Source organism: Pomacea canaliculata, linkage group LG1 (assembly GCF_003073045.1).
Source record: "Pomacea canaliculata isolate SZHN2017 linkage group LG1, ASM307304v1, whole genome shotgun sequence".
NCBI classification, from domain to species: Eukaryota; Metazoa; Mollusca; class Gastropoda; order Architaenioglossa; family Ampullariidae; genus Pomacea; species Pomacea canaliculata.
Genome location: NC_037590.1, coordinates 43368896 through 43384199, shown reverse-complemented (window position 1 = coordinate 43384199; position 15304 = coordinate 43368896). Strand labels below are relative to the sequence as shown.

The window sequence follows — 15304 nt, the reverse complement described above, 5'->3', positions numbered from 1 at the left end:
ACACCTAAAGAAAATGGCTGGCGGGTTTGGATGCTGTAGGAGTTTGTGTGGATGGAATTCCCTTCAGCCTGCCAGGAACAAGGATGCTGCACTCTGTGTGTGGGTGGGTGTGTATAGAAAGACAGGAGTAAGATAGAATCTTGTTGAAACTTTGAATCATGCGAAAGAAGAGAAGCAGGCGCCATTTTAGCAATGCTTTATCGTCAAACGACGCGTCAAATGACAACAAAGAGAGTCAGACTACAGACGACCTGAAGACATCGTTATGCCATGGAAATGCGTGAGGTCAGGTCACTCGAGCGTGCGAACACAACACCGCGGCGATGTGGTGATTAGCTCCTCCACACTGTGTGTGTCTGTGTGTGTGAGAGACTGTGTGTGTCTGTGTGTGCGTGAGACTATGTGTGTGTCTGTGTGTGCGTGACTGTGTGTGTCTGTGTGTGTGAGAGACTGTGTGTGTCTGTGTGTGCGTGAGACTATGTGTGTGTCTGTGTGTGCGTGACTCTGTGTGTGTCTGTGTGTGTGAGAGACTGTGTGTGTGTGACTCTGTGTGTGTCTGTGTGTGAGAGACTGTGTGTGTGACTGTGTTTGAGACAAGTGGATCGAGTGACAACATCAAGCACACGGTGAGTGCACGCTGCGGACACAACGCTTCTGAACATGTGAGTTGAAACAGAAACGAACACATTATGAAATCAATCTACCTATCGTTTCACTTCCCTTCATCGAGAACAATTGTCTCACATCATCATCATCATCATCATCCATCATCCATCATCATCACTGTTATTGTAATTACCAAAAGAAAAAGTCATTATTATGAATACTGTAGTATAGTAATGACTACGTCTATGCTACAAGAAAACAATCAGAAATCAAGTGTAAAGGAATAAAAAGAATGAAGACTCAGGATGTTGTAGTCGACTCAGTCTTACCACAGTCACTGAACTGCTTCCACCTGAAGACGGAGCATCCACCTGCTGATGTTTCATGCCCTCATCAGGCAAAGTCTTACACTGTTATCGTGGCTGTCGTCGCATGGCTTGATGGTCGGACAGCGACAGCCTCTGGCGTCGGCGTGCGTAGTACGGTGACCTCGCTGACACGGGTCAAAAGGTCACGAACACGGCGACACCTGTGACGTTGCATGTGTCACGGCCGTTACAAGACGTAGCAGTCAGTATCCGCGCCAACGTGAAGCTACCTGAAGTTGGCAAGTACCCGGTGAGTGACTGTGTTCAGTGAACAATTAAAACATTGAGGCAGACTCCTCTCACCGAACCGGAAGTCCATGACACCTGCATCACACGTGAAGCTGAGGCGGAAGGTCGATATGCTGACCACAGCCTCTAGCGTTGACACACCTGACCACACACTGTTGCGGCATCCCTGCTTTTCGATTTTTCCTGCTCACCAGACCGTGGCAGAGGTTCGAATGTTTCAATGAATCATGAAGCTGAAGCCCATCAAACCAGGCAGTTGCTGCAGGAAAGACTCGAACAACTGCAGTTAAACCTCGACAAATCACGTGATTCAAACAACAAAAAGTCTTTGAAGTACACCTTACAGGTTTCTCGCAGCTCATGCAGTCAACAATGCGAAATGTTGACCTCCCCTGACCTGACCAGCAAAGAAACTGCTCCCGCTTCTCCACCCCGTGCACCGACCTGAGGAAGATGCGATCTGCTGCGCGGCGAAGCTGAGAGAAGGATCGATAACAAATCAATATCCCTTTGTCGCCACCTGCCGGACTACCTGCCTTCAGGTAAAGCAGGAACAAGCAGGAATGAATGAAGCAGGTGGCGCCACGCAGGAGGTGTGCACGTGCAGTGTGAGGAGGGAGGGACAAAGCGTGTCGTGTACCTTGTAGGGAAGTTGTCCGGACACTCCACACTGACAGACACCAGGTAAAAAGTCGATGTGAGCTGTGGGTGGCAGGAAGGTGCAGGCCATCCTGTTGTTTGTGTCTGGGCTGTTTCCAAGGAAACGTGGTAAACAACCGGGCTGCATTATTCACAACTGTTAAACAATTCAGCAGGACGAGGAGAGAGTTGGTGACATTGATACTCTCAGTGGGTGCCACCAGGGGAAAATTCTCGGGGAAAACGACATTTATTTTGCTTTTCTAATACCTTAGTGTTTAAAATTTAAAAACAGTGCGGACATTGAACTAGTTGCACTTGACTACGGCCATTGGAGTAAGGAGTTCGCAAAGGGCACACGAAGGGAAGGGGACAAGGTAGAGGTCTCTCTCTTTCTAAAGACACTAACAAGGACATCACAGGACGCTCTACGATGACCAGAATAACTCTCCAATCGATTATTTTATAAGTGTACCTATGTTGGGTGTTGTATTACCCGCAAGACAAAGCAGATCAATCGATACGTCACACGTGTACCTGACAGCTGTTACATTCACACAGCCAGTGAACCACTCACACCGGGCTCACATCACTTAACCGCTGCGTCTTACTCCTGTCCACTTCTCCTCCCTCGTGCTTCACAGGCAGGGACAGTGTCTAAAGGTCCAGTGGGGTGGACAATTTAAAAAGTAGCGGTGTAGTCGGCAAGATACTATTTCCCAAACTCTGGGTAAATTCCCCTTCCCCTCCGTTGTCCTACAAACATGCGCATGGCCGGACTGACGTCACGATTACACAGACATACAACTGAAATATGACACCCACAACGAGGTTGTATTTTTTTGTTCTTGTTTGTTTGCTTGCTTGCTTGCATTTTGTTTTGTTTTATTGTTTTCGTATGGAGTTGTTTTGCTAACATATATAAGGGAAATAACCAATAACCTCCCGTGGTCTCAAATGCTTATCTGCCCCTAGAAAGTTTTTTAACAACGAAAAGCCTGCATTGTGAGTCTTGTTTCCTCGTGTCATAAATTTTTTTTTTTATTTAATTCATCTCCATCTTGTCTGCGCCTGTTGTCAGTCTAACAGTATTTGTTTCAAACATCCTGGCTCTTGCCTTGGCAAATCCCTTTCACTGTATGTTCTGTGAGAATACTGATTATAAAGAAATCAGCTTGTAAATCTTCTTTGATGTTCACTTTCGCTGTTCACTTTACAGACGGCGCTGCTATCATTGAAAGTCTGACTCAAAGAACTGCTTGAGATTATCATGAGTGAATTTTTTTTTAAAGCAGTTTAAAGTGGACAGGCGCAGATCGGCGGCTCAAGTTATTTTTTAATGTTTAAAATAGAAACTTCGTGACAATGAAAAGATTAGAAACCGTTTCATATCACTTAAACATGTAACATAGATGAACTGATGAACACTAGACACAAAACTTCACAAACATCTACGGATGAATACAAACAGTGAGGGAGGACAGCCTCTCTCTAGACAGTTAGAGGAAGAGACTTCCATTCTTCTCATTTTATTTACACACACTTCTCGCCACAAACTATTTTGGTATCAAAACAGTTTTACTAGTTTATAAACATATGTCTTCAATATAAATTTTCTTAAAACACATCTTTTATAGAAAGAGAACAAAACTCAGGAAAACTCCACAAGCACAATACTGGTGTCAGCATCGTACACACATATTGTACAGACAAACTAAGTACAAACAAATAAATAGGATAAGGAAGCTCCCACTAATTAAAACTTGAAGAAGTGGAAGTTCACCTTCTCCCTTGCCCAGTAACCAGCTTAAAGATTGGTTTAAAGTGTTTGTCAGCTGACTATCGAGAACACAGTGAAAATAAAACTCTCAATCTCGATACTCGTCCTAACAAGCTAAAAAAGGACGACAAGAAGGAACAAAAGTGAAATAAGGATCAATGCATTTCTCGAGCAATGAACATAAAACATTCTCTAGCAGATCTGCAAAACCAGGAAACTTTGCAATCAGTTGCAAACGATTTCTAAAAATAAGAATGCATTTGCCTTCCGCTTGTAAAATTTTCCTCTCACCGTCTATGCAGTTAGCATGACTGACCCTAAAGACTTATTTCCCCTGTCTTCATATTCACATCCCGATCCCGCCCTGACTTGTCTTCCTTACCTGGTGTTGACCCACTCGCCATCTTTACCCGCCGACAGATTACTTCTGAGCTCCAGAAAGTTCCCCATCACATGACGAGGCTGTAGGAGGGAGTGTGTTAGGATTGTTTTCTCTCTTCGTTCCTCAAAAAATTATTTATATAAAAAGACTTCATTACTTGCTGAACAGGTGTTTGATGTTTTGAAGGATCTCACAACACACAAGCCATGCCTTTCAACATGTCAGTCTTCAATGGCAAGCCGCGGGAATATAAAGGTGGTGTCATTCTTCTTGTCATCGGGACTCTCCTCTACATCATAGCCTTTAGCGCTCCTTTCTGGGTGAAGGCTAGACCAGACGAAGAACATTACGTGGAAGGAGAGTATACAGGTCTGTGGCAGCAATGTGTGTACACCTCAATAGATCCCATGACTTGCTATTCAGTGCAGCCTGTGATGTTTGCTGGACATTTCCGTAAGTTATCCAAAGAATGGTTTTCACTTTTTTAAAGAATGCAATTTTATGCAGCTTCCTGCACAGTGTACACTATGTTCATATATTTTTATGTCCAAAACAAGTCAGCATATTGGGCATGAAAATACTAGTCCTTGCTTTGAAGAGGACCGATGTTTAAATCAGGATTGATTACAACATTTTGTTTCTTTCTCTCCATGCACTCACCTCTCTTTCCACTCTTTCAGCAGTCGAAGTCTTTACTAACTGATTTCTGTTTGTTGTAAAATGTAGTTGTTTACACAGGGTAAATCTTTACTTTCTTTCAGTCATGAGTGAGTTCCTCCACAGAATGAAAGAGAATCTCTCTCTATCCCTCCCTTCCTCGCTCTCCTGGTTATGTCTGTGTTTATACTTTCTGACAGACGACATTTTTGTCTTTGAATGTAGTAACTTTCTGTAGTAATACGCGTTTTTACCTTTCTGTATCAATGGATTTTTTCCATTAGCTTTTTGGATCAGTTTTCTCTCTTTCTCTTTCTCTTTCTCTTTCTCTTTCTCTTTCTCTTTCTCTTTCTCTTTCTCTTTCTCTTTCTCTTTCTCTTTCTCTTTCTCTTTCTCTTTCTCTGTCTTTCACATGTGAGTACAAGTCTGAGAGCTCGTAATTATGTGAACGTGGGGGTTAGACGGTGTTTGTGTTTGTGTGTGTGAGAGTGTGTTTGGGTTCGAGATACAAACATGAATGGGGAACATCTTTATTCGTACCGCCCCGATAATTATATTTATCTGAGCTAATGTTTGTTATTACTGTTCATATCAATATTTCAGACAGTGGTGCCATCGCTGTTCAGGCCTTACAGTGTGTGGGGCTGGTAGAACTCATCCTGGCAACATGGAATGAAGTGCAGACCAACTTCTTTGATGGCGGGCTTCCGTGTCGCTACTTCACTGAGGTCACTGGAGGTCTGGGTAGTGAGTGTCCTCTACATGTTCATGATCGTCAGACTACAAGAACTAATATTTGTGTGTGTGTGTGTGTGTCTTGCCTTATTGAGAATCCTCTCTCTGTCATACTACATCCTTCTCTACTGGTCCTCGTCTCTTACAGAGCGCATTGTGTTTGCCTCCGTGTGGAGGAATGGGTGTTGTTGTTGTAGTTATTATTATTATCGATACAAACATTAGCAGCACTAGTATGACAAAACTATTGGTATCAACAGTTTGTGAACTTTCAGTATAACATTTTAGTGTATTTCCCACTGTGATGTATGCTGCACTCACCGTACAAACGATGCCAACTGTCTTTCAGGTCTCACATGCTTTACTGGAGCGATGGTGTTTGTTTATGGAATGGAAAATGAGGTCCCCACAGGTCAGTTCGAATATTCTTGGTGTCTTTCCTTGGACATACTTGGATGCGCGTCATGCGCTGTGAGCACGTTTCTGACTTTTATGTTCAAGGGTGACGACGATACAAGTAAGATGATATTTACTGTTCAGCTCATACTCGCACATTTAGTGCACACACACACACACATTAATAGTTTATTTATACATAAGTATTTAAGTGTGTACACACAGTACAGGTATATTTATACACAATTTTATACTATTTCTGAAACAGTTTTCGTTTCGAAGTGAAAGACAAGTGCAGGCCATAAAAGGGAAAGTGTGAGTGATGGAGTGTGTGAATAAAGACTTCACTGGACGAGTCGTGTTTTGTGGAATGAGTGAGCGAAAGGAAGTGTAGAGATGAGATTACCATGGTCGACATGTACTGAGGTCACATTGTTGTGAGAGATTCTACACGATTCATACTCATTTTACAGCCAAAAACAACTGAAGTTTAATAGGATGGCAAACAATCTCAAGTCTGGCAACCGAAGTAGTTCCCCTCACAATAACTGTAGTGGCGCAAGCGCTTGTCCAGGTTTCAATGATCAAAGTTCTGTTGTTTATCACCTGCTGCGAGGTCTACGTGAAAGAAACAGATTCTTTCTGCAAGTAGATGTAACCCAAGAACAGCATGGGTACTGTTAATTACAGATAAACCTGACAAACAACCGTTTAGCCATGTAGAAATGTGGCCATCGTCCACTTCACCCACTCTTGTCTCCCGCTCTAACCTCTCTTTCTGGATCATATAAACCGTCGATTTGCCGCCCATATATACATATACTACCTTAATGAGGTTATACCTGGCCTCATTAAATTATACAAGAACTAAATGAGTAGAAGCCTCAATGTTTACACGTGAAAGAAGAATGTTAAGTTTGACTTTACATTATTTTAAATCAGACTGTAGTCTATGACGATGTGTATATGATGCTAATGTGGAGACAATTTGTCTGCAGCCTACTCAGACCTCACAGTCCAGCAGCCCCACGAGACTGACTGTGAAATGATAGAGTGACGTGATGTGCAGCGTCCATGTTGGCGGCGTCACGTGATGTCACTTCCCACAGGCTGCTGCTGTCGGCAGGAACGACTGAAAAATGTTCTGAGTTACTGAACTTGTATGTAATTGTGTGCTTGTCACATTGAGTATCGTGTAACATGATATCAATGAAGGAATCTGTGTCTATATACCAATGTTGTTATCTCAGTCCACACTAGTCCGACAGGTGTGTAAATAATGTAAGTGACAGGTGTGTAAATAATGTAAGTGACAGGTGTGTAAATAATGTAAGTGACACAGTGCTTTTACAGGAGACTTCTGAACTATTTCTTGTCGCGTAAGTAGAGTGATTGGGGCACACAACTGTCCTTGTATGAGCATCTAACTACCAACCAGTCTAGAAATAACAGTCGACAGACATTACACTGTTGTATTGTGACATTATTGATGAAAATGTATGTTTCTTGAGAGTCACTCCTGTGGAGTTGCTACAGCATTGTCTAGTCTTCTGTCAGAAGACCTGCTTGTCTTCCCCTGACTTTCTTGTGACGGCGACCGAGTGTTTCCCTATAACTGAAATATATACAGTATAGAGAGATAACCAATTTTCATAGTTTTAAGTCGAACTGTATATATTTTCTTGTATTTTATCAATAAATTGATTAAGATATATTTCATGGAGAGACTTTGTGTCCGCACTTTTCAGAGTGAATGTGATACGAACTAAACACACTTCTCTGTATTCTTTGTCATTACAGATGTTAGATAATTTTTTATCTGTGATCTCTTAAAATTTTCTTCTTTGTTTTTGTTTTTTTGTTTTGTTTTTTGTTTTTGTTTTTTTTTTTTGCTTTTTTTTCTTCGATTCCAAGTTGTATTTTGTTTGATATTGTCTAGACATGTTTTGTATTTACGTTCACGTTACAATTCACAAAACGAAGCTCAACAGATACCCGTGTGCTTCAGTCACGTGATTCAGCCGGCCAATCAAATCGCGCTAAAGGTTTTGTGTATTTACTTATTAAAACAATGGGCGCATATGCATGTATAGTCATAAACCCCTCACAGTGACTAAACATTTTTTAGTTTGGAGAAGATCTCATAAAAAATTAGTCCGTTCAGTCTGTCGACGTTTGTTGACAATTAACAAATGTCCTGTTAACACACGTGGTCTCCACCTTTCTTCTCACTGATTTCATTGTCTTCATGACTGAGATAATTCCCCATAATGACTGTAATTGGTCTCAGGAATTCAAGGGACATTACCCATCAACAAACAAGTCAGAATAGACTATATTGTGTGTTGTTTTTTTTTGTGTGTGTTTTTTTTTTAACTTTCTGAACTGTAGCTTTCCCGGAGATGGTCTTCATTTAGTTTCTATTGAAAATTTCATTTCATTTAATCTGCGCTCTGGTATCCAGTAGCATCACCACCAAGGGAGGTCGCACTCTGCGCTGACCTGTCCTGTTACAGGGAAGACAATGGAGGGTTGGACACCAACAGTCACACTGAACACACGCGGTGAATGCAGCCCTGTCATTACATGGAATTTTCAATGTCAGTAAAGTTCTGCATCCGAAAATATGTGAAACTTATTGTGACATTTGTATGGACAGCACACTCCCAATCTTCGGTGCCTTGGCCAAACTTCCGCAAACAGAAATATCTTTTCATCAACACAACTCTTCTGACAAAACACTCTAACGGTCAACTGAGCTTCATGGAGATACCTGATGTCAGTCATGTCAGACTTACTTGATGTCGGTCGTGTCAGACTTACTTGATGTCGGTCGTGTCAGACTTGTCTGATGTCAGTCATGTTAGTCATGTCTGTACTGCACGAAAAGCTTGCTTCGACAGTGAAATAAAAACCTGAATCTCGATGTTCATCCTCATCTTGTTGATTATTTCCTTTCTACAGGGCAGGGGAAGCGTGTCATGGGTGTGTGCCGTGCGAAAGAATATTCAAAGGATTTTTTGTTTGCAATGATGTCTTGTTTGATTATTCTTAAAAGTGAAAACACATCCCCTTGCGTAGGCTCAGTGAAAGTAAGTTTTAAAATTGTTTAGAGCACAAGTTCATCCTATTCGCTCGTGCGGACAGTTGAAACTTACCACATACTGGTCCGAACAAGCCACAAACTGACGACAGGAAGAAGCAAAACTGAAAGAAGAATCAATAAGTTTCTCAAGGTATGAACATAAAACAAACAAAACTATCTTCCTTATGAGCCAGCTAATACGATGAACATAAGTAATACTTACGACACATTTTTTGGTTTCGATGAACGATAAAATGACTTCTGATGTCTACCTCAGAAATAAGATGTGTTTCACAAGTGCAGGCCATAAAAGGTGAAAAAAGCAGGTAAAGGAATTTGTGAGACTAAAGATGTTACTGGAGGAGACGAGTGTCCACAGGAATGGAATGAGCAAGATGAAGTGTAGAGAGATGAGATGTTGATGTTCGACAGTGACTGAGGTCACACTGTAACAATTAGACAAGCTCCATGCTACAGCCTGTAACCACTAATTGCTGGTAAAAATAAAGTCCATATTGGCAAACAAAGCAGATCCTCTCATCATCGGTGCAGTGGTGCAAACCTTTGTCCAACTGTTGTTGATCAAATTCTGTTGTTTACTACCTGCTACAAAGTCTTTGTGAAAGAAACTCTTGGAATAACATTTAATCATTGTGAACATTGTGGGTACCGATGATCACAGATGATGACAATGTAGCAACACAGCAATCTAGTAGGTAGATAGAAATATATTGTATACATGTTAGTGCCTTAAACACAGCACTTTATTTATTATTTAATTATAACAGACGACGAAGAACAACTTGATACTACTATATCGCAAGCATTGCTCATGTTTGTCATGTGGCACGTGACCATTAAAAGTTATCTTGTTTACTTACTTATGGGCTGTCACAAAACCTCGGGTGACAATTTACCATAGAGACTTATTTTTCACGTGTATATGGACATAGCTGCTGCTTAAATAGTTTGTTCATCTAAATAGCAGTAATTACAAAAAAAAAACTTCCACGAATTAAAAAAAATATGAAAAAATAGATATATTTTGGGGAACGCTGTTGCAGATACTTCTCATCATTTACTGTGTTCATGTTAATAGCGACATGTTGTTTACCCGGTCACAGCGACACCACTGTGGCTTGAAAAGTTGCCTGAAGTACATTTATCGAGCTAAACTTTGGTATTTGTGTATCTCCTGTGTTGTTGGACGAGAAAAGCATGTTTCTGTAGGGCAGGCACAGACATTGGACGAAGTATCAACTCAAGCGCATGTGCCATCCGCTTGTAAACATTTCCCTCTTACCGTATGTGCAGTAAGCAAAGATAATCGCGATTGGCCCGAAAGACTTACTTCCCCCTGTCTTCATATTCACATTCCGATCCCGCCCAACTCTTCTTCCCTTCATGGTGTTGACCCGCTCGCCATCTTTACCCGCCCACACATCGCTTCTGAGCTCCAGAAAGTTCCTCGTCACATTAGCAGGCTGTAGGAGTGTGTTGAGATTGTTTTCTCTCTTCTGTCTTTAAAACAAATTGGTTATATAAAAGACTTCATTGGTTGCTGAACAGGTGTTTGATGTTTTGAAGGATCTCACAACACACAAGCCATGCCTTTCAACATGTCAGTCTTCACTGGCAAGCAGCGGGGATACAAAGGTGGTGTCATTCTTCTTGTCATCGGGACTCTCCTCTACATCATAGCCTTTAGTGCTCCTTTCTGGAAGAAGAGTGAGTCAGAAGGAGAATATGAGTCAGAAGGAGAATATTATGTACGAGTAGAGTATACAGGTCTTTGGCAGCGCTGTGAGTACAGCTCAAGATATCCCACGATTTGCTATTCAGTACATCCTGTGCTGTTTGCTAAATATTTCGGTAAGTTTTCCAAAGTTTGGTTTTCAATTTTGTAAAGAATGCAATTTTATGCAGCTTCCTGCACGGTGTACACTATGTTCATATATTTTTATGGCCAACACAAGTCAGCATATTGGGCATGAAAATACTAGTCCTTGCCTTTAAACTCTTGTAGAGGACCGATGTTTAAATCAGGATTGATTACAACATTTTGCTTCTTTCTCTCCAAGCACCCACCTCGCTTTCCACTCTTTCAGCAGTCGGAGTCTTTACTAAGTGATTTTCTGTTTGTTGTAAAATGTCGTTGTTTACACAGACTAAATCTTTACTTTCTTTCAGCCGTGATTGTGTTCCTCCACAGAATGAAAGAAAATGTCCCTCCCTTGCTTGAAAAATTCCTGGTTATGTCTGTATTTGTACTTCCTGACAGACGACATGTTTTGTCTTTGAATTTAGTAATTTTCTGTGGTAATACGCGTTTTTACCTTTCTGTATAAATGGACTTTTTCAATTAGCTTTTGGGATCTGTTTTCTCTCTCTTTCTCTCTCTGTATTTCACATGTGAGTACGAGTCTGAGAGCTCGTAATTATGTGTACGTGGGGGTGGGATGGTGGATGTGTTTGTTTGTGTGTTTCGGAGTAGTATCATCCCAATACAAACATGAATGCAGAACATCATTCGGTACTGCCCGATCCTTGTATTTGTCTGAGTTTGATGTTTAAGATTACTGTTCATATCAATGTTTCAGACAGTGGTGCCATAGCTGTTCAGGCCTTACAGTGTGTGGGGCTGGTAGGACTCATCCTGGCAACATGGAATGAAGTGCAGACCAACTTCTTTGATGGCGGGCTTCCGTGTCGCTACTTCACTGAGGTCACTGGAGGTCTGGGTAGTGAGTGTCCTCTACATGTTCATGATCGTCTGACTACAAGAACTAATATTAGTGTGTGTGTGTGTGTCTTGCCTTATTCAGAAGCCTGTTTCTGTTATATCACATCCTTCTGTACTGGTCCTCGTCTCTTACAGAGCGCATTGTTTTTGCCTCCTTGTGGGGGAATGGGTGTTGTTGGTGCTGTTGTTATTATTATTATTAGTAGTAGTAGTAGTATAAGCGATATAAACATTAGCAGCACTAGTATGACAAAGGTAAGGGTATCAACAGTTTGTAAACTTTCAGTATAACATTTTAGTGTATTTCCCACTGTGATGTATGCTGCATTCACCGTACAAACGATGCCAACTGTCTTTCAGGTCTCGCAGGTTTTACTGGAGCGATGGTGTTTGTTTACGGAATGCAAAATGAGCTCCGCGGAGGTTGGGTCAAGTATTCTTGGTGTCTTCCCTTGGACATAGTTGGATGCCTGTCATGCGCTCTGAGCACGTTTCTGACTTCTAAGTTCAAGGGTTACGACGATACAAGTAAGATGATATTTACCGTTTGGCTAACAGCCGCACATTTACCGCGCCTGAACACACACACACACACATATTAATGGTTTATTTATACTCATGTATATAAGTGTGTTCTCTCTCTCTCTCTCTTAGAAGAAGGGGGATCGCCAGTTTCGAGCTTGGCTATTCGACTTATGTGATCTTTTGTTTTTTGAACGCTTGACCGTTTGGCCGAGAAATGAATGTCTCCCTCAGATTGTGAAACCCGTTATTACAAGATTATAAGCAGGTGTCTCGAATATAAGCTTTCTTAAAATTAATCTTTCACGGAAGTATAAAAAAAACTTAGGAAAAACTCCACAACCACAATACTACAATCAACACAGTACATGTAGACTGCAATCAGTCTAGGATGAGGAAGCTCGTCTGAATTAGAACTAGGGAGGTGTGGTTATAACCCTCTTGCCCAGAGACCAGCTCAAAGATTTGTTTAAAATGCTTGATAATAAAAACCTGGATTTCGATGTCAATCCTCAACTTGCTGATTATTTCCTTCCTAGAGGGCACGGGGAAGTGTGTCAGGTGTGTGGGCCGTGGGAAAGGGTATTTAAAGGATTTTATTTCAGATGTCTAATTTGATTTTTCTTAAAAGTGAAAATACATCCCCTGTTCCTAGGGTCAGTGGGATGCACGTGTTTAGAGCACGAGATAAGTTCAGTCTGCTTACTCTTGTGGACACCTGGACACTGGTCCCAACCAGCAACAAACCTGCGACGGGAAGCACAAACAGAAAATGAGGATCAATGCATTTCTCGAGCTATGAACATAAAACAAACAAAACTATCTTCGCTAAGAGTCAGCTTAACTCATGAACATAAATACTATTTCTGAAACAGTTTTCGTTTCGAAGTGAGAGACAAGTGCAGGCCATAAAAGGGAAAGTGTGAGTGATGGAGTGTGTGAATAAAGACTTCACTGAACGAGTCGTGTGTTCTGTGGAGTGGAGTTAGCGGAAGGAAGTGTAGAGATGAGATTTCAATGGTCGACATTTCCTGAGAAGGTCACATTGTTGTCAGAGATTCTACACGGTTCATACTCACTTTACATCCAAAAACATCTGAAGTTTAATAGGATGGCAAACAATGTCAAGTCTGACAACCAAAGAAGTTCCCCCCACAGTAACTGTAGTAGCGCAAGCGCTTGTCCTCGTTTCAATGATCAAAGTTCTGTTGTTTATCACCTGCTGCGAGGTCTTGTCTTCCACTTCAACTACTTTTTCTTGATCATAGAAAGGGTTGATTAACAACCCAGAGAGATATACTACGTTAATGACATTATACCTGGCATGATGACATTATGAAATGAGTCTAAGCTTCAATGTTTTACACGTGAAAGAAGAATGTTAAGTTTGACTTTATATTATTTTAAATCAGACTGTAGTGAGTTGACGATGTCTGTATCGATGCTAATGTGGAGACAATTTATCTGCAGCCTACTCAGCCACTCAGCCTACTCAGTCCACCCAACCTATTTAGTCCACCCAGCCTACTCAGCCACTCAGCCTACTCAGTCCACCCAACCTACTCAGCCACTCAGCCACTCAGCCTACTCAGTCCACCCAACCTACTCAGTCCACCCAGCCTATTCAGCCACACAGCCTACTCAGTCCACCCAACCTACTCAGTCCACCCAACCTACTCAGTCACTCAGCCTACTCAGTCCACCCAACCTACTCATTCCACCCAACCTACTCAGTCACTCAGCCTACTCAACCACTCAGCCACTCAGCCTACTCAGCCACCCAGCCTACTCAGCCCTGCAGCCCCACGAGACTGCGAAATGATAGAGTGACGTGGTGAGCAGCGTCCATGTTGGCGGCGTCACGTGATGTCACCTCCCACAGGCTGCTGCTGTCGGCAGGAAAGACTGAAAAATGTTCTTAGTTACTGAACTTGTATGTAATTGTGTGCTTGTCACATTGAGTATCGTGTAACATGATATCAATGAAGGAATCAGTGTTCTATATACCAATGTTGTTATGCTAGTCCACACTAGTCCGACAGGTGTGTAAATAATGTGACAGGTGTGTAAATAATATAAATGACAGGTGTGTAAATAATGTAAGTGACAGGTGTGTAAATAATGTAAGTGACAGGTGTGTAAATAATGTAAGTGACAGGTGTGTAAATAATGTAAGTGACAGGTGTGTAAATAATGTAAGTGACAGGTGTGTAAATAATGTAAGTGACAAAGTGCTTTCGCAGACAGTTCTGAACTATTTCGTGTCGCGTAAGTAGAGTGATGGGGCACACACATTTCCTTGTAGAGGCATCTAACTACCAATCAGTCTAGAAGTACCAGTCGACAGTATCTGAAACACTACACTGTTGTAATGTGACATTATTTGTAAAAAAAAAAATTTGTTTTTGAGAGTGATTCCTGTCGAGTTGCTACAGCCTTGTCTAGTCTTCCGACAGAAGACCTGCTTGTCTTCCCGTCTTTCCGGTTACCGCGACCGAGTGTTTCTCCATAACTGAAAATGTTTATATGTATATAGATAATATATTTTAATCGTTTAAGGTCAGAATGTATATATTTGCTTGCATTTTTCAATAAATTGATTGAGATTTATTTTTATGGAGATACTTTGTGTCCGACTTTGCAGAGTGCACTGAACCCACTTTTCTGTATTCTTTGCCATTACAGAGGTAAAATTCATTAGTTTAATATGTGATCTCTCAAGTGTTTTTCTTAATGTACAACGACAACAAAGAAAACTAGATATAAATTATATCAAGTTATGTTAAACTTTGGCACCTTTCAGGTACACTGGCCAGGTCCTCTCAGAATCCCAATCTGTGGCTTGAAGGGGTTACAATTTATATTCAGTGAAGTACTTTAACACTAGTGTGTATAGAACTATATTCATCCCCATAATTAACAACAAGTTAATGACCAATTTACGAATATAATTAAATTTATAAGGTGTTAACTGAGCTATTTATAAGTACTTAACACACACACACACACGGACCTATTAGGGACCTATAGTTCATTGCCTAGATTAATGATAAGTGTAGCCCCCTTGTTAAAAAGCAAATTAGGGTGAATGACCTACTCACAGTCTGGTTGTGTGCGTGAATTGTGATGTTGAGCTCTTGCT

The 15304-nt window shown here is 41.3% G+C and overlaps 1 protein-coding gene and 1 long non-coding RNA gene across 3 annotated transcripts; both read left to right on the top strand.

The window, feature by feature from the left end:
• Positions 1 to 5233: 5233 nt before the first annotated feature.
• On the top strand, positions 5234 to 12535 carry LOC112572857. Of its 2 annotated transcripts, none has more exons than XM_025252790.1 (4): positions 5234 to 5428; positions 10485 to 10769; positions 11498 to 11632; positions 12001 to 12535. In XM_025252790.1, the coding sequence occupies exons 1-4, from the start codon at positions 5251 to 5253 to the stop codon at positions 12240 to 12242; spliced, it is 840 nt and encodes a 279-aa protein (XP_025108575.1). In that variant the 5' UTR covers positions 5234 to 5250; the 3' UTR covers positions 12243 to 12535. The 2 variants fall into 2 exon arrangements, with proteins under 2 accessions (XP_025108575.1, XP_025108565.1); XM_025252780.1 differs by having other exon boundaries at positions 11498 to 11641; positions 12001 to 12257.
• A 1360-nt stretch (positions 12536 to 13895) lies between these two features.
• Positions 13896 to 14772, top strand: LOC112572864. Its single transcript, XR_003101090.1, has 2 exons — positions 13896 to 14204; positions 14249 to 14772. It is a non-coding gene; the product is annotated as an uncharacterized LOC112572864 (long non-coding RNA).
• Positions 14773 to 15304: the final 532 nt, after the last annotated feature.